This window comes from Aplidium turbinatum, chromosome 4, assembly GCF_918807975.1.
Source record: "Aplidium turbinatum chromosome 4, kaAplTurb1.1, whole genome shotgun sequence".
Lineage (NCBI taxonomy): Eukaryota > Metazoa > Chordata > Ascidiacea > Aplousobranchia > Polyclinidae > Aplidium > Aplidium turbinatum.
Window position 1 is genome coordinate 12,709,572 of NC_137475.1, and position 18,524 is coordinate 12,728,095.

Below are 18,524 nucleotides of genomic sequence, written 5' to 3' on the forward strand. Positions count from 1 at the left end.
AGATCAGTAGGCTGAATGGAATTATAGCTAATTGTAAATAGGAAATTATGGCTATTGGACCAGTCAAAAAATGTGTATTTTTCTTTGCAGTATTTTTGGTAAGTACAGTGTATAACTGTATATATAGTGGATATTTAATAAAGATGTCGTAGGTTTAAAAAAATGTTTAGCTTTGGCTGTGTTTTGTGTTTTATTGCATGCAGTGTCAAACACTAAAAACTTCAATCTGAAATTGACAGAATACACAGATCACCACAAAACACAATTTCAGCAACTTTTTAGCGGTGACCTTAAATGATCCTCGGATTCCCTGGGTCATTCCATTCTAATATAACCACTTTCGAAACAACTAAAAATCCTCATCTTTAAGCTTTTATTTTTTTGTATTTTAAAAATAAAAATAATAATAAAGAATGAAGTTTAAATTGTCACTCTATTTTAAAAGACTTTGGTCTATTTTCAAGATTTGGGTGTCAAAATACGATGAGAGCACTCGGGCCCTTTGGTCCTACAATCAAATAATTGGTAAATTTTATAGTTTGGTGAATTTCACGGCCAAGCCTCTCCGTTATGAAAATTTCAACATTTTTTTTTTCATTTTCTCATAATATATACACCCTGTCTTGCTTGTTTTGTCACTGTTGCTTCCTCTTCGTTGTGATGAAAAAAATATGTTTTGAAATGTTTTTATGTTATGACCGGCTTTATAATTTTTATAATAAAGTTTAATAAAAAGCAACAATTTCTACTTTCAGACTTTGCATCTTCAAGCCTCCGGAAACAATGTCATTCAGTTGAATTCGAATAATATTGATTCAATTTTAGGTAATTTGAGTGTATTTTATTTATTAGTTAGGGATTTCCACCGTATTTTTTTTGTTTTCATAACAATATTTATGCTGGATTAAAGTGTGATAAATGTATTTTTTTATAACTCTAGTCTTGCAAATCTAACTGGCAACGTTAAAATGATGCAAAGATGAGCTTTTAGCTAAACTGGTTGATTTGTGGTGGGATTGTTTTCAGAGTATTCTGATCACAATGAACTAATTAGCGCCTATCAAAAAAGTTGTTGAACCTTAATAATCACAATTCTAAATCATTTTTTGTTTTAAATTCACACAGTCTTGTCAGTATAGGCTACTGCTTCTGTGCTTACTGTTTCAAGACAGAATTATTTTTCTATTTATGAATGATCCAGCACGAATTAATTTTTCTTGTGTTTTACAGAACACAACCAGTTAGTATTTATAAATTTTTATGCCGATTGGTGTCGGTTCAGTCGAATGCTTGCCCCGATATTTGAAGAAGCCTCCCGATTGGTTGGGAAAGAGTACCCTATTCAAGGAACTGTGATACTTGGCAAAGTTGATTGCGATAGCCAACGTAAGTACCATGCTATCAACTTTCCTTTTTTTAAGTATTTCACATGAAACTTACGCACAAGACGCTACTAAACGTCACACGTCGTTTTTGTCGTGATTTTTTTGTTTTTGTTTTGATTGTTTTGTTTTTGTTGTACTGTAAATATCGATTTTCATTTAAGAAAGTGTTCCAAAAGATTGCCATGTTTGTGACTTGCTTTTACCTGCAGCTGATATTGCTAAGAAATATCACGTCAATAAATACCCAACGATGAAACTGATTCGCGGTGGTCAGCTTGTCAAGCGAGAGTATCGGGGCCAGCGAACAGCAGAAGGCTTGCTCGGTTTCATTAAGGATCAAATGAAAGATCCAGTAACAGAATTCCAATCTCTTGATGAGATTTATGAGTTGTCGGTAAGTCGATTTGTTAGATCTTTTCTTCTGAAAATTTATTTCCTATTTTTCTTTATAAATAACTTGCATTACTATTTGGTATGACAAGAAGATAACAACGCGTGTGTTATATAGCGCTACTTCCATCACAGATATGCATACGTTGGTTTCAGCCCCAGACAGCAAATCAACGTCTGCAGACGTTGAATCAATGTAAAAACGATTGATTTTTTGTCGGGCGTTTAGTTCGTCGGTTTCAACGCAGTCGAGTGCATTATTAACCAGAATCTATTCTGTCGGTGTTAAATGCCAACTGCCAAGTTTGAACAAGATTTATTATCACAACATCTTTATTGTGAATCAACGGGGTGTCGAAACAACGTTTACAAACTCACAGAAATTTAGGCAATCGCTCAAATTACGGAACTACCTTATAAACTATCAAAATTAAGACCTATCTTGTTGGTAATGATGCAGCGTTCTTAAAACGAATGCCTGTAGTTTGACTTGATTTGGCGTAAAGTCTTCAAGCCAAATTGAAAAAAGTGCATCGATTTTGGTAAGTTGGAATCCACGTAAAAAAAATACTGACTTGCTGGCTGGAAACTCAAAGCTAAGCCAAACAATTATTGTGAATTTTAAATGTGTCAACACAACTATATTGCTCTTTCAAAACCACCTGCTTAAAACTTTATTGTGGAAACTGCTCTTCCGTCATCTAGCCATGTAAGTTTGTTGTTCGCAGCGAGACAAACGAACGATTGTCGGTTACTTCACCACCAAGGAAAGTCCAGAGTTTAAAAACTTTGAGAAAGTGGCGAACGCGCTGAAGGACGATTGCAGCTTCTATGCCGGCTTTGGGTGAGTGATTGCTATTATTCCATGTCTGGCACAGCGATGTGATCAGAATCAGAGCTACCCAGATCAGAATACAAATGAGGTTTTCTCCATTGCGTCAGTGTCAATCTTCAATGGAGTTTTGTTTGAGAATATGATTTACTTTTTGACCAGCTAACGGTCAACGTTAGTCCATTTTTCCATAGGTCGCTTTCAAAAAATCTAACATAAAAATGTTGTTCAGATCCTTTCATCGTGAAGGATCATTTTCCTTGGGACTAGGCCTAGTTATATGTCTTGGATCCTAGCAAGCAAATTAGTTCTTTTTGGCATTAATCAATATCTGCAGACATTGAGTCGATGTAAAAAATGACTTATTTGCGAGCTGGGATCATGTTGGTTGCGATCGATTGTTTGATAATGATGACACTACAGTTGAACGTGACTCTGATTTGCGACGACAATTATTCAACTTTTTGTAATCAATTGATGTGATCGGCATTCTTTAACCAATTAATGTTTCGTTCACTTTTTTGCCTAATAAGATTACCTAACATCATTTATACTTCAGTTTTACACAAAACCAAGGGACCCGTAGCTTCAACATAGTTGGGGAAATCTAAGCTAGTGATCGCGTTCAAGATCTGTAAAGCTGTCCATGCAGTAACTTGTGGTTGTTCATCTTTCAGATCCAATTTTCCAGTCAGCAACTCAATAATTGTTTACATAGTTAGATGTTTGCAGACGTTGAATCAATGTAAAAATATCCGATTTGCTGACTGGATTGGATTTCCTCTTCTGCAAGTTATTTATAGAACAATATTCAAATGTAACCAGGTGTATTTCAAAACTTAGAACTTCCAGTTTTTTTAAGCTTTTGTATTAAGAAGAGGAAAATAGCCCAAACCAAAGACAGGGTGTGTTGTTATGGCTGAAAAGATATGCCTGGCAAGAATGGAGCCTGTTGCTTTCCAATGAAGTAATTCATTTTAATGTCATTCAAAAATAAATATATCCTATTCAATGTCAAAACCGTTTATGTCCGTTAAGCACACTAAAAAGTAACCCTACCTTGGACAGTACAAGAGTATCTCGCTTTTCGAACCAGTCTCGAACACATACAAAAATCGTTTGCGATTTCCGCAATGACATCCAGTCACAGCACAGAAATGTCGCTGGCAGGAATGCATAAACATTGCTTCAACAGAATGGCTTTCCGTGAAGCCACAACTATTTTCACTTTCTATTACACACGCGCTCATACTTAACACAACTCATAGGTTTAATGTAGCAAAAGCTAATGTTCACTGGGATGGTGGAAGGTAAACGAACTAAAGGACCATAAAAATGAATTATTTTGACAATATCAAGCAAATTACGGAAATGAAAAGCTTGCCGGGAGTACTAGTAAAAACAAAAGACAGAATAAAATGAAGGGAGCTCATATGAGAGATCACAGCTGATCAAATATGATCAATCTGTTGAAGAAGATACCACACAAACTAGGCTAGCGTCTCTCACACTGGTCGATTAAGGTTTATTGTAATCCGAAAGCACTCCTGCTAATTTGCTGCAAGCAGTGTGTGATCGTTTTTTTTTTTATTACGCATGGGTTATCATTACCCATTTTTTTGTTTAAAAGTAACATTTTAAAGTAAAATACTTTTATTTGTATAATTCGTTCCACATGCCAAACATTCTGTTGCTTCTTACAAAAAATCTGAAGTTTGTAAGGCACTTTGTCGGAAAGCTTTTGCTTCTCCGTTATACATATATATACTTCGTTGTTAGAGGTTTGGATATTTAAGTAAATGGAAAAGGCAAAAGGCATGTATCCGTGCTTGTTTTTTAGCTTGTTGGTATATCGCCAACGCACAGTCGCCTGCTTTCCATGAATATCGAACAGGATTTGTCGACTAGCTGTAGGATCTTTTCATTATTTCCACTGTGCTTCGCAGTCATCTAAAACTTTTACTTGTTGTCTTTCAACTTTCATGCTTCTCAGATACTCTGCTTTTATTAAAAGACATTAAAAGACAGTGAGATGTTCGATGGAGTTTAATGCATGATATTCCTATCTCAACAACAATATATGGGTTATTTTGATACTTGCTGCAAATATTACAGTGGCCTGGTTTCAAAACAAGGTTATTTTATCAATGGTTTAACACACCAAGTAGTCCAATTATCAAATTTAGTTGTTTTTACTTGTATCCTTCAACAAAAACGTCATTCCGTATCATGCTTAATTTTGGTAACGTTTTTGCTGAAGTTTTTTCTAAAAGGAGTCTCACTTTCAGGCGTCCTCTGCTAAATGACTAAGCAAAATGAGATGTGTCATTTCCATGATTCGTTACATTTTTTTTTTCTTGTTACTTGTGTAATGTAAGAAAGATCAGCTGCCGCACACGAGTAAGCAGAACAATTCCGGTCGCTTGTCACTCGAATATGTGTCTTATTGTTATTGACGAAAATCACCAATCACCATGGTCTTCAATCAGTACTGCTCTAATTATTTAATAGAGATATAGTGTTATATATTCCACAAGCAACAATCTCGCTGAACGATTGCATGCAAATAGACACCGCTACAGGAAACGCACCAGTCCAGTAACAAGGATTTATTACGTTATCGTTTATTCTTGCAGAGAAGTGTCCAAGCCAGAGCGGACTACCGGAGACAATGTTATCTTTAAACCTATTGGGGTAGGTTTTGAACTTCTTAATATTTTTGTTGTGTACAAATAAATGCGATGTGTTAGCTAACCACCAGCTACTGTTGAAAAGACTAGATGCTGCAGTACAATTCGTATTGATTACTTTTTCATGAACAATGCAGCGTTCACTACGTTTACAGTATTTGTGCTGTTCTTTTTGTATATGCGTCGATTATTTTGCAATTGCTGTCTTTCTAAGTGATATGCTTTAGCTACCAACCACATACACAAGTGTAGTTTCCGTATTGAACCGAATTATTCAATTATAGAACATCGATATGATGTGGGACTTGTGGGTGTGTTATTGTGTTACATATGTCCTTGCTGTGCTTCACCAAACTCAGTCATATTTCAGCTTGTTTTATGCATCGAACAGTGCAAATACTTGTACCATAGTAAAAACATAGTGAGACGCAGCGAAGTGCAATATGAACGACACCGATCATTTCATTGCCTCATGGTTATATTTTTTGCAGGAGAACTCTGCAGAGATGGTTTACTTGGGCTCACTCAATAACCACAACCTCCTGATGGCGTGGTCACAAGATAAATGTGTTCCATTGGTTAGTTGGTTGGAAGTTTCATCGTGTTTCTGTATGATCCCGCACGGTTTCAAAGAAATCAGGCCTGAATCATCGGCAGAGTCCCTGTCATCAAGCACTCAAATGATCTTTTGGATGCAATTGAGACAATACATGTGAACTTTTATGATTATAATTGAACAATCCAATGACCAACAATGTCCAACATAAAACAAAACAACTTTTCAGTTTGACCGCCACATGGTTGACTGAATGATCATTCCTTGCGTTTTTAAATTAGAAGTTGGTGAAATTCTCCAATTTTGTATTTCGCCTTCATTACTCCTCTGAGACTACGTCAATTTTTCAGTATTTTTGATACTTTTACGCTGTTTATTGTGCTTACCAGATACTGAGGTAGTCGCCTTTATGGTGGCAAACGTTTGTAAAAGGAATTACAGAACATGACTGATTCGGTTTGTATGTATATCACAACTACGTGTAGGAAATTTATTTTAACTGTATTGCACCTTCCCAGCCAGCATAAGTTATCATATTAGCATCGTTTACTTCAAAAGGACCACTTTTGCTGTCTGGGTAACTTTAAACCTACAAGTGCATTTTTGATGCGATTATTAACTTTCGCTTCTTTGCACAGGTGAGAGAAATCACCTTTTCAAATGGTGAAGAACTAACGGAGGAAGGCCTTCCTTTCCTCATTTTATTCCATTTGAAGGAAGACACCGAATCACTGGAAACTTATAAGAAAGAAGTCAGCCGACTCGTTAGCTACAAGAGTAAGGCTCTGTTTTAATTTTGTCTATCTCAGCTCTAGCGATCGCATAGCCTACCAGAGACGGCCAAACTTCTTGCTTCACATCGAAACTACATTTGACAAGTTCTAAAATTTCAATAGCCGCAATACGAAGCAAAGTTAATAGATAAGAAGTTTGTTCATATAGTTTTGCCAGTATTTATCAATGTGCCGTACGACTTCAAGTATGCCCTTTAGATTGTGAGCATAGTGAAACAGTGCTTATATTTCCATGCATTGCAAACCAGGTGAAATATCAAGGGGAATCGAAGTAACGACATGGAAGGGTCAACGTGTTTGCAACAAAATAATTGAACACCTTGAATTTAATTGACTTTGCGTTTAACTGTGTTTTGCAGCATTGCTCACTTAAACATTTCAGTTTTAAAATTTTCGAAATGTAAGCGAATTTATATGAAATGTTAGCTCCGTGTATCGATGTGGTACATGGCTTGTTTGACGCAGTAGTCTAGAACAGGCTTCAGTTAGGTCAAATCCCACATCCGGCCAGCCAACTGTTTCAGCCTCCTCACGAGCAGTGAAGGAAAAATTAATTCTCAAACGGTCAATCTGATTCAAACGTAGTTATTTTAGTTTAGGAACTTAGTTCTTTTCTTTTAACTTCGGTTAGGAAGATATCGGTGAAATGAGAACACGCAGAAAATTTCATATATTGCTCGCTTGATAACCTAATAGTATGAGTTACTATTATTTTGTTCTGTGCTGAAACTGTTCTTTTGACTTCAGTCGAAGCTTTGGTTTCTGCGTAAGCATACAGGTTTTGAAGATGGGCAAAGTACAGTATTAGAAATGACTAACGCACGAACTTTCTATCCAAGTGCCTTTTCAACTTCTAAAGTCACAATGCGACTTCTTAGTCATATTTAAATTTCAATCCAAGTTTGGTAGCAGTTATCCACGTTTCAAGAAAGAAAGGAAGGAAGTGTATCAAAAATAGAAATTGACTCTTTTTTAGAAAAACAACAAAAGCCTTCCTTTTTAAAAACTTGACTACACGGATCGTAAGAATAAAGTTCGGTTGTTTCTTTGCTCATGTTTCTGTGTGCACAGAAATAAGTCTGCAGTTATTGAACTCCCACTAATATCAGACTTTCTAATGCTACCCTTGAACAAGATTAGTTGCAAAGGCCTGATCTACAACAACAGTAGTACTCTTGCGTATCGGCATACCCAATGCCCACATTAGAGGGCCAACTCAATTAGACTTGTCCCCAGTGATACACACAACTGTCTCATTTGTTACGATATTACCCACCATTCTTTGTAAAATATGTATTTTAGCTGATACTTTTTTAAAACTTAAGATTATTTTGAAGCTATAAAATGTTGAGAACCACTGGTATATGCTGATACTTAGTTCGCTTCATGTCATGTCACGTGGTGCATACCAATGTGCCATCATACCCAATTCGGACTCGTCAACTTTATTCTGACTCCGGGCACATTCTCCCGACTTTACAGTCCGGTTCAGCAGTACAGCTCCCATCTGCCCAGACTGCAAATCAACCGTGTTTTTTTACATTGATTCAACCTCTCTAGACGTTGAATCAATGTAAAATACCGGTTGATTTGTTGTCCGGGTGGTTTCTTGTGTTGATGGTTGTTCAAACTTTTTATACTCCTCCAGGCAGCATCAATTTCTTGGTGGCTGATTGCGAAACCTTTTCTCATCCTCTTCATCACCTTGGCAAGACGGTGCGAGACTGTCCTCTGGTGGCGATTGATTCCTTTAAACACATGTACATGTTCCCTCGATTTGAACACATCACGTGAGTAATTTTCTCACTGTAATTTATTTTAACCATTAGGAATGGTAAGGCATATCATACTATCACTAGCAAGCGAAACAGCAATGTGTGAGGACCTGACTCTAACAAATCACCATTGACATTTCCAGATACCACTTTTGAGAGCTTTTTGGGATCATCAATAGTCTGCTACCTGCTTTCTACAAACGCTTTTCGTATCTTTAACTTTTCATTGCATAATAATTAGTTTAAATAAAGTGATATAGAAATGCGTGTCCAGGTTTTGTAGTGTGCCGTACTAAGTACTCGAATACGTGTCCCAATAGGTTTAAGGAGTTGAATTAATGTAAAAACGGCCAATTAGGTAGGACTATTGTGGAGTAATCTGGCGATGTCACTTTCGACACAGTTATAGGCCATCACTTCAATCATGCTCACAAAACGTCATGCTATCATTTGTATGTATCGGAACCGATGGGGCTCTTGATAAAGTGCAGTTGATGCTGAGCTCATAAAACTTTTGTCAGCGTTTTCGGTGTCGTGCAGTGGCTCTATGTGTTTTTTGGTTCGCTAGTTTAGTGGTTTTGTTCCGTGAAAGACCGTCAGGTGTTCCGCAAGAAATTTGTGAGTTTGACCGATGTTCCATGGAGCACTAGTCGAAAATCACAGGAGCTTCGCGTTTGTTTTGCTACAATTTCTGCCTGAATGTAACCTTGTGCTCATCCAGACAGGCCCAGATATCGCACTGAGAAAAACTAAAGGAATAAGTTGTTGTTCTAATCAAAAAATAAAGAGCCCTAAATGTAGATACCAAACTCATGTTCAGCAAACAAACGTTTCGAAAACTATACTGTCTTCATCTTCACTTCATCACTTATTATTAGTTTGGTATCTACATTTTGGGCTCTTTATTTTTTGATTAGATTAACCAGGCGTTCCAACCATTTTGCTCCTAAGGTGTTGTTCTTGTTGAAAATTTGATGAAATTGTTGCGCAGTGCCTGCTAAGCAAGCGACCACTTAAGTAGATCTTCGTATTCTTTCGTGATATGTCGACGAAATTTATAATGTTTTTGAGAATTGGTTTATTGGCTTTCTGTCTTGTACGCGATTCAAATCGATTACATTTGTACCATGTTTGATTGATGATCTGGGTGAAGCATACTTCTGTAAATCAAACTTTAGCTTCTTCAATGTTACGTCGAGTTTCTGCAGTTAACTTTCATATCTCACAACCTCATCAACGCTTCCTGAGGTCGAACCCTGACAGGAACCGAGGGTTATATTACCATTATGCGTATCTTTCAACTAAAGCAAGTAACTCCTCCTTTTTTTTCCTAACAGAGAACCGGGAAAGTTGAAGCAATTCATCCTCGATCTTCACTCTGGGAAGCTCCATCGAGAGTTCCATCATGGTCCGGATCCTGTTGTCGGAACAAAGAAGCCTCCTCCTCCACCAACACCCAAGGTTAGTGATTGGCCCAGACGTTGAAACAACATCATGTTAAGACAACGTTGTGTCAATGAATCGTTGGTGGGCTGATCGGTGTTGCACTGCTGGTGTTTTTCTCTTTTTTACGGCTTTGCATTACAACTGGTGCCATGTCATCACAGGACTACTATCCCAGACACTAATTCAACTGTTTTTTACATTGATTTTGACGTCGACAGACGAATCAAGGTAAACAACGGTTGATTTTTTGTCTGGGTATTGCTAAAAACATTATTTCGAGACTTTACAAAGCCTTGCCACCTGAGAGCAATCTTTTAAAGTAAAAGTTACATTATCATCTAAATTTTGATTTTAGAAGCTTTGTTAAAAACATCATCGCTTCGTTCTGTTTTGAGACCCACCTTTTGCTTCTGATCGTCTATGTCGGGACTGTCAAAATACAAATTGTGTTATCACACAGTGTGGAATTGACCATTCCACAATCCACAGGTGGCAGAATTTACGTCAAACGTTGGTTTACTGGCTGGGTATGGCGATTCAAGCTGCAGTATTAGCAGCATGCCTGAACAGATAACTTCCAAGTCACTTGAGAAATCCTTAATATATGCCATCAATTTTTACGTACTGTTCAACATGTTGTTCGTTCTTTGTTCATAAGGAAGGCTTCTGGTTTCGCCTTTATGTTGAAACAACGTTATCTGTCCTTGTTTTGACGTAATTTTGGGTTTGATAACCGTGCTTGTATGCTCAGGCTGGCGACAAAGCAGCTGCACAAGTTGCAACTAAAAAGGTCGTACAAGAGGTGAAGCCAGAAGAGACGTCTCCACCCGAATCAATATTCAAGAATTTGAAGCCATCAGAACATAGATACACTTTGAGAGACAGGGACGAACTGTGATGGATCACCAGCTTGATTGCTTGTCAATTAGTATACAAGAGCAAATTCAACAAAGAACGTTCAATAAGGCTTTAACTGGTTTAAAAAATCAGCAAAAATTTCGTTGCAATACCGCCTGGCTTGTTGTAGGTTCGGTTATATGAAAATTCTTGTGGAAGTTCACGCTGGTTTGACGTTTTTGTGCGTTGAATCTATATGAGCTAATGTAATTCTTTGTCGTTATTTTCTAACCTTTGAAACAATGCGGCTGGCGGTGTCTATGCTCCCTCATGTTTTTCAGAGATTCGTTGAAGATAGTTTATACAGCTCTAGCTTATTTATGTCTTGCTCTTGTTTGATGTAAAATCATCAATTTCCGTTACTTTCTCGCTGTTGCGTTATGCATCGCTCACTTGTACTCCCAGTTTCTAGATAGCTAATCAACCGTTTCTTACATTGATTACAATGTCTTCAGAAGTTGAATCAATGTAAAAAATGGTTGATCTGCTGTGGGGGTTGTGAAATGATATTGCAACCGAGCAACTTCTAAAATGTAAACATCTAAAAAAGTTGAAACTATGTAGGAAGAATTTTTGTGTTTGATTTGTTCTTGATCCTTGAATCAACCACAGTTTATAGAAAATTCATGTTTCAGCATAACTTGAATAACTCTTTGGTCGTGATTCAGCTTAAAAAAGCTCGCTATCTTTAGCTATTTTACATTGTGTCAATGTTGGCAAGCGCGCAAAGGCAGTGTCGCCCGCTTACTTACGACAGCAAACCACGCATCGAGGTTACGCAAATGTCGTTGAAACTGCTCCTCTCTAGTACCATATTCGTGCTTCGGTATCTTTGTAACCATGCAAGCACAGTTGAACTCCCTCGTTGAGTTAGTTTTGGCATTTCACCAACCGCCATTGACTGGACAATGCTTTTGCTTCAGCTGCGATCATAAACCAATGGATTGTTTAAGACTTAAGTCTTGATGTATAATTATATCATTGTGATGTAACAGAGTGACAACATATCACTTTATGTAATTCTAATGCAACGTGAAATTGCTGCCTTCGTGGTTTAGTACTGGGCTTTATATTCCCATCTAATAAATCAGCACTTCTTTACAATGATTAAACATCCGCCGACGTTGAATCTACATATGAAAGGCTGATTTTTGGTTGGGTTGTTGCTTTGTGGTTACCGAGTGTTGATTGTGTTGTAGCCACAACTTTACGATCGTGTCACCTCGAAACGACCGGAAGATGTTCAATTTTCAGTTTAGCACTTCATTCGATCGCAACAGCAATCTCAGCCGGCAAAAAGTTGCCTTTGTTGCATCATTTCAACGTCGCCGAACGCATAAATCCTGACTGTACAAAGTGCAACATTTGCAAGCTGGCTGGTGTGAGGAGGCCTGTGTTATGTTGATGCAAGGTTTTTTCGTTCGTGTCCAGCCAGAAATTGTACTTCCTTTACATTGATTGAATGTCTGTCGACCTTGAGCCAATGTAAAAGCCCAAGTATCGTCAGCTGGGATGTGATCCAAATTAATCGTCAACAACTATCAGCTGCGCACCTTAACACATCACTGGGGCTGCTAGTTTGAGCGCATCAATCAATGTTTTATCGAAGTGTATATTGCACATTTTACGATTTCTGTGCTGCGATCGATCTCGAATAATCAAGAAACCAAAACGTGAGGAAGATTGTCTCATTTTCAACAGAAGCTATTTTTTATCAAACAATAGTTGCTTAACGGTAAATTCTGTTCCATCTGGCAAAACGTGTCCTTTTACATTGTTTCAACGTTTGCAGACGTTAAATCAATGGAAAGAAGACGGATTTTTTGTCTGGGCAATGCAACGGTTTCACTTTGCGTTGCTATACGTAGAATCACATTGTTTTGTGATGAGAAAATGGTCATTCAACATAAGCTGAACTTCAGTGTCCCAGCATCTCCTCTTCCGAGTTAACGACGAAGAAGATGATTATCCAGCAAATGCGTACTATCACATTGATTGAACTACTGCAGTCGTTGAATCAATGTAAATAAACATGTGTTTGCTGCGCTCGTTTACTTTACTTTCATGTCCTTGTGTTTCAATTCTGTAGGTGAGAAAAGTGATTTTATTTTGAAAGGAAGTTTTTCTATAATTTGCGATGAATGAAGTTTACAATAAACTATTCCAGCGACTTCGTGTCATCATCTGTACAACTGGCATTTCAGAACAAGAGCAGAAAACATTGTTTAGAAGACTAACAGTACGTTTGGTAAATTTTGTTTCATGATTCAACTTTTGCATACGTTGAATCAATCTATAAACGACGGATCTTGTCGGTAAATTGGTCTCCAGTTTTCGATAGTTCAATTCTAAACTGAGATGTCTGTGCGTTGAAGATGCAACTGAGTTGCTGAGCGTGGTTTTAAGTGGCGTTGTATAGTTAGGGCAAAAACTACCAGGGTTGCTACCACTTCCAAGCGTTTAGTTTGCATGTAAACAATAAATTTGCATATTTTAACGATGCCTACGTTTACCAGCCAATGCATGCGCTGGCGTTCGCACTGCATGTTTTCTGTTTCTTTACCATGGCTATTCGACTTATCCTTTGCATGACTAAACTTGTGGCAAAGTTAGTCTGCACATTAGAGATGACATCGTGTAGCATGGCTAAACATTTATTTCAGTGCTTCCCAACCTTTTTCAGTTTGCGACCCACTTTTAATGCAAGCTTTATTGCGCGACCCACTATGAGACATGGCATCTTTACTACCGGGCACCGGCGTATACGTACTGAAATAGTTGATGCGACACAACTCATCTAATTGTTACATTTTTGTTGCATAATTGTTACGTAATGATAATGTTATAATTTCCCAATCTAATAGAAAACAGGGTGCACAATTCTTGAAAATGGATAGTCAACCCGGAAAGTCAACAAATAAAGTGAAGATAAGAGTAGCGATGGCGAAGGCGCAGTATACTGTTTAAGACCAAACTGCGGCTTGTAAGATCCATAGTAATGTCGGTATTTTTTTAGAAAATTTTAACATTCAGTAACATTTAGAAATACTTCGCGACCCACCTAAAATAGTTTCGCGACCCACCGGTTGGGAAGCACTGATTTATTTGATAGTTACGAGGCAAGTCCCGTGGCCGAGTGGTTAGCGCGTTAGGCTCGCAGTCGAGAGCCTGCATGTTCGACTCCAGCCACCCACGCACTTGCTGTTGTTTCTCTGGGCACGAAACTTAACGATAATTGCCTTTACCTATAGTGATCGATTTCGAGTGATGGGTAGTACCAAATTTAAGTCATAAGTAGAGTAGACAACCGGAAACAGGCATTGCCGTCGGCTGCAGCGTGAGTCAGATGTATGTCGGAAGGCGTACACCGATGCATAGCGCTCAAGTCCGCTTTCCCGCAATGCAGGATAAAGATAAACAAAACAAACAAACAAGTGAGCGAAAGAACATACAGGCAAGAAGCTACAATGTTAATTCAACCTAAAGACACTTAGTTATTGATTTCACGTTGGTAGCTACACAAGTGCTACATGACGCCCTCGAGGGATGGGTATTCCGGCCACAACTGCCGTGTCGTGTTACGAGCAAAGATGGGCAACTATCCCCAGTTTTGGTGATCTTGAAGGTCAGATCACTTTTTCTGTACTTGAAAAAATGAAGTTTTTGATTAATAATGTTGCAAATGAAACCAATTTTGCCAGGCTATAAGTAACCTAGTTAAGGGTAGAGTTGGTATTGTTAACTGTTGCTTTTCCTACTCGATCGCTGACCTAAGAATTGTAATAAGTTAGTGACTGTTGCTATTAGGCTTACCAATCGTTGTCGTAGTTTGCGTAGAATCCCGGCGTCACCCCAAGGCCAAAGGTAAATGCAGTTCTGAAAGTCACAAAATTTGCTACGGTATTAGTTTTATGATTTTTACTTAAAAACAAAGCAACTTTGAACTGCATCATTTTTCACTTTTTTTTGTCTGATTTATATTGTAAAGCTTTTATTCGTGTTACTAGGTATTTTCAACTTTCACTGGATTACCGTAACTTATGTCAATGTTTATCGCACCATTTACCTATTTTGCTATTGTGGTCTGCTATCAAAAACTTGCAAAGGTCTGCAATCAGATAAACCGCTCCAAACAAAATACAAAAGCTAGCCTATACAAAAAAGGGGCAGCATATGTTTTCACATTTAATATATTCATTTACACTCAAACCTTAAACAATTATTGGTCTGGTTGATTTTTTACAATAAACCACTTTGCATGACCAAAGTCGTCTATAGTCCAGTTTTTTGCACCGCCATTCCAAACTTCTAAAATTGGGTGAAGAATAATTGTGTACCGGTAGTGTATAACCTACGTTTCGGCTTTGAGTTAAAAAAGAGTGTTTTTATTTTCTTTTTCCGTTGTATCATTTTTATTCGGCATGGATGCAATGACACTATGGCGTTTCTGGCTTGACACCTCAGTAGGCTACTCGCTTACTTGTCTGCATGCGCAGTGACTGCAAATGCATAGGCTACTGGAAGCTTGGTGGGTCTATTTACTCATTTAGGTTGCGTGATAGTTAGAGTTTGGATATGATTTTGGTTTAAGTGATCCAGTACAGTCAGGGCCGGATTTAGCTGATGGAGAGCCCGGGGCACTTTAAGATCGTGGGGCCCCCCAGAGAAAAAAATTTTTCAAGCCTACGGCGCGAAAAGCCACCTCTGCATCTACAGTAGCAGCAATCCAGCACTGCACACCATTTTGCAGAAACTTCAAAGGCTGAAAGGAAGAAAAAATAACACGAAATCGCATTTTTTCCACGTAGGGGGGCTCTTCAAAAGTCGGGGGGCCCGGGGCACTTGCCCCCTCTGCTCCCCCTAAATCCGGGCCTGAGTACAGTACACTTAGGCCTACAGTGTTGCTTGCTTCTGAATGATCTGTTGTGCATGACAGCAGACGATGCTACCTTTAAAGTGGTTGGCAGTTGGCTCCTTGTAATAATGTGTGATATCAACCTGTTGTTTGTGCAGAACTCTGGTTATCACGCTAGCCTGGAAAACAAAGTGAAGGCTCAACATGGAGTTGACACGGTAAATCTTCCAAAAGTTATTAGTTTGGCATTGACAAAGTCTTAAGTGTACTACTTTGCCTACTACAGACTCGCAGGTCGCAGCATAGGCTACTCTGTAAACGATTTGTAGATATATAGCCTAGGCCTAGCCCTAATAAGAGCTGGTTCTTGACGCTCGAACTGGATATGCAAAATGCTTTTTTTTGCAAAAGTTGTAAAGACGAATTCTAACCAAAACAGAAAAACAAAGGATTTTGGCATGTCTGGAATTGTTATAAAAGGGTCCACTCCGGCTTGATACAAAACGATAAACAATAACATTTATTTTATAAATACTTAATCGTGGTGGTTTAAATTTCTCATGGCGTTTTAACAAAGTCAAAATAACATTTTTGCTTGCAATCTTTTAATATTGTGTGTCAAAAATATTGTGTTTTGTTCTCTGCATTGCGCTTTAAAACTTTACTATAAAATAGAAGTGTTTGTTCTTGTCAGTTTTTGTGAAAGTCGCCGTTACAATTTCGATTGCAACTTAAGTGAAATCAAATTTTTAAAAAATGCAAAAGGACAAAATTTGTATTCTGGTAGCCTAACCCTCAAATTCAATCAACACTGAAGTCGAAGCCGGCCAGTTATGATTGAGAAATCGGAGTCAGGGGCGTTGACAAGGGGATCTAGGTGGTACTTTTGGACCCAGACCCGGAATATTTAAGGGGCCCGGATTAAAAAAATTCCCTGCGACTTCAAACATTATCAAGATCTTATTATAATCAGATCTAAAGGAATTGCCATCAGAGGTTAAAACAGCCATTTCAGCCGTCAGATGGTAAAGTAGCGGGCCCCCTTCTGGGTACCGGGCCCGCTTCAGCTTTCTGGTGGTAAAATAGCCACTTCTGCCACCAAACAGTGAAATAAGAATTTAGTCTAGTATAGTGATTTCCCTAACCACGAATATTACCCGAAACACGAATTTCAAAATAAACAGGCTAATATTTGTTCAAACTCAAAAACTGAAATGGCACAGGTAAGAAGATTACTATCCCTATTTCTGCACTGCAAATTAGACTAAAACCGCTTTATCAGTAAATGGTTGACCTAGGCCCAAACACCTTTCCCCAATCAAATCGAAAACTTTGTGACTGTCTACAGTGCTGTAAGTTTTCTTCTGGTGAGCCTAGAATGACCAGTGAAACATCAATGGAATTGGGAAGTAGTACTCTAGCGCCATGTGACAAATAAAAGTTCAAAAAGCAACCGCTACATGGAGATACCGGCAGTAAGTTATGCGGTTCAAGAAATTTTATGATTGCGCAAGATTTGTTAAATGACCATGCTTAAACGACATCAATAGAAGTATGTACACAACCTTTATATTCATAACTTTGTCGATGAAGGGGGCCCGAAAATAAATTGGTACCGGGCCCGAGAAATCCTGTCAACGGCCCTGATCGGAGTCAAATATGTTTCGCCCGACTTTCAGCACAAATACGTTTCAGCACAACCCAGATAACTTCTCATTTAATAAATTTTTCTCTTTTTTGCTTCTACACGCTCCACATTCGCTGGCAATTTGGCCCATCTTCACTGCAGAGTCCAGACATTGTTTTAATGCTTTCACGGTTGAGTAACTTCCTGGATAGATTCTTTTTTTAAACACGTCGTAGTCTATCAGTTATTCATTAGGTTAAGAAAGCTATTCATTCTTGTTGATAAAGTCCGCACGTTGTTTTCAAGTGCCCAGAAGCAAGAACTAGACCTACAGCCAATATGCAAGTTTGTGATATTTTGTTTTGATTTAAACACTTAAAAATTAATTTTCAACCACTAGACAATAATAGCCTACGAGGTATCACGAACCAGGTAAACTAATTTTTGACGAACTATTCAAATTTTAAATAGAAACACTTTTGATTTTTTGTTTCAGGGAAATGTTTTAGAAGTGTTGGAGACAGACCCTTTAAAAGGAGCGGCTAATAATATAATTGGCAACGATGAAAGTGAAGCGAATCAAAATGAAAGTCCAGAAGAAGAGAATGATGACGAAGCACCACCAGAAGAAGATGAAGGAGAAGTAACCACAATAAAGTCGGTGTTTGTAAAAATGAAGCCCAGTGAACACAGATACACGATTTTAGAAAAACTTCGAGATGAATTATAATCACATGCGCTTAACATTGTGGTAAGAAGGGTGCTCAAAACGTTATTGTTTTTTCTAAACGGTGGCACACATCCGTAACTTATTTTCGCAATACAGCCAAGGTTTGAAAACAATTCTTAACTTTAATTTTCGGTAAACGCTTGGACTTTTAATAAACGTCACAAAACAGATAAACAAATATTAAGTAGCCTACAAAAGCATGAACCACTCTTCCCCAAAAATTTTATTGAGACATTGTGGCCGTAAGATGTCAATCAATAAAAATCATAAAGTGCGTAGGCTGTATTGTAGTTGTATGAAGTTGTCACAGTTTGTAGGCTACTGTTTAAAGATTCCTACAATTACTCATCAAACACTGAGGTCTGACTGATCAAAGCAGGCAAGTAGCCAACAAAAATGACACAGTTGCAGAACATATTCACTGACCAGGCGAAGTGAAAAACACAATAAAAGTTTAAGAGCACACACTGCTGACTAGCAGGGCCTCCAAGAGCCCTGCCGGGCCCCGGTGCAGATGTTGCTGCCGGGCCCCCCAACGCGACATGTC

General features: G+C 38.1%; 1 protein-coding gene across 2 annotated transcripts; it reads left to right on the top strand.

The window, feature by feature from the left end:
- On the top strand, window positions 1-18,214 carry LOC145768215 (endoplasmic reticulum resident protein 44-like). 2 transcript variants are annotated; one of them, XM_082579702.1, is made up of 12 exons: window positions 1-98; window positions 756-825; window positions 1,231-1,386; window positions 1,595-1,779; window positions 2,504-2,619; window positions 5,244-5,301; window positions 5,789-5,875; window positions 6,492-6,630; window positions 8,296-8,437; window positions 9,760-9,883; window positions 15,779-15,838; window positions 17,744-18,214. In XM_082579702.1, exons 1-12 carry the CDS (start codon window positions 48-50, stop codon window positions 17,975-17,977), a joined length of 1,422 nt encoding a protein of 473 aa, XP_082435828.1. In that variant the 5' UTR covers window positions 1-47; the 3' UTR covers window positions 17,978-18,214. The 2 variants fall into 2 exon arrangements, with proteins under 2 accessions (XP_082435828.1, XP_082435829.1); XM_082579703.1 differs by lacking the exons at window positions 15,779-15,838; window positions 17,744-18,214 and adding an exon at window positions 10,620-12,935.
- Window positions 18,215-18,524: the final 310 nt, after the last annotated feature.

Coding starts and splice junctions, on each gene's coding strand:
- LOC145768215 (XM_082579702.1), top strand. CDS start 48: ATGGCTATTGGACCAGTCAAAAAATGTGTATTTTTCTTTGCAGTATTT. Junction 1,780..2,503: donor ATGAGATTTATGAGTTGTCG/GTAAGTCGATTT, acceptor TGTTGTTCGCAG/CGAGACAAACGAACGATTGT. Junction 9,884..15,778: donor CTCCTCCACCAACACCCAAG/GTTAGTGATTGG, acceptor TTGTTTGTGCAG/AACTCTGGTTATCACGCTAG.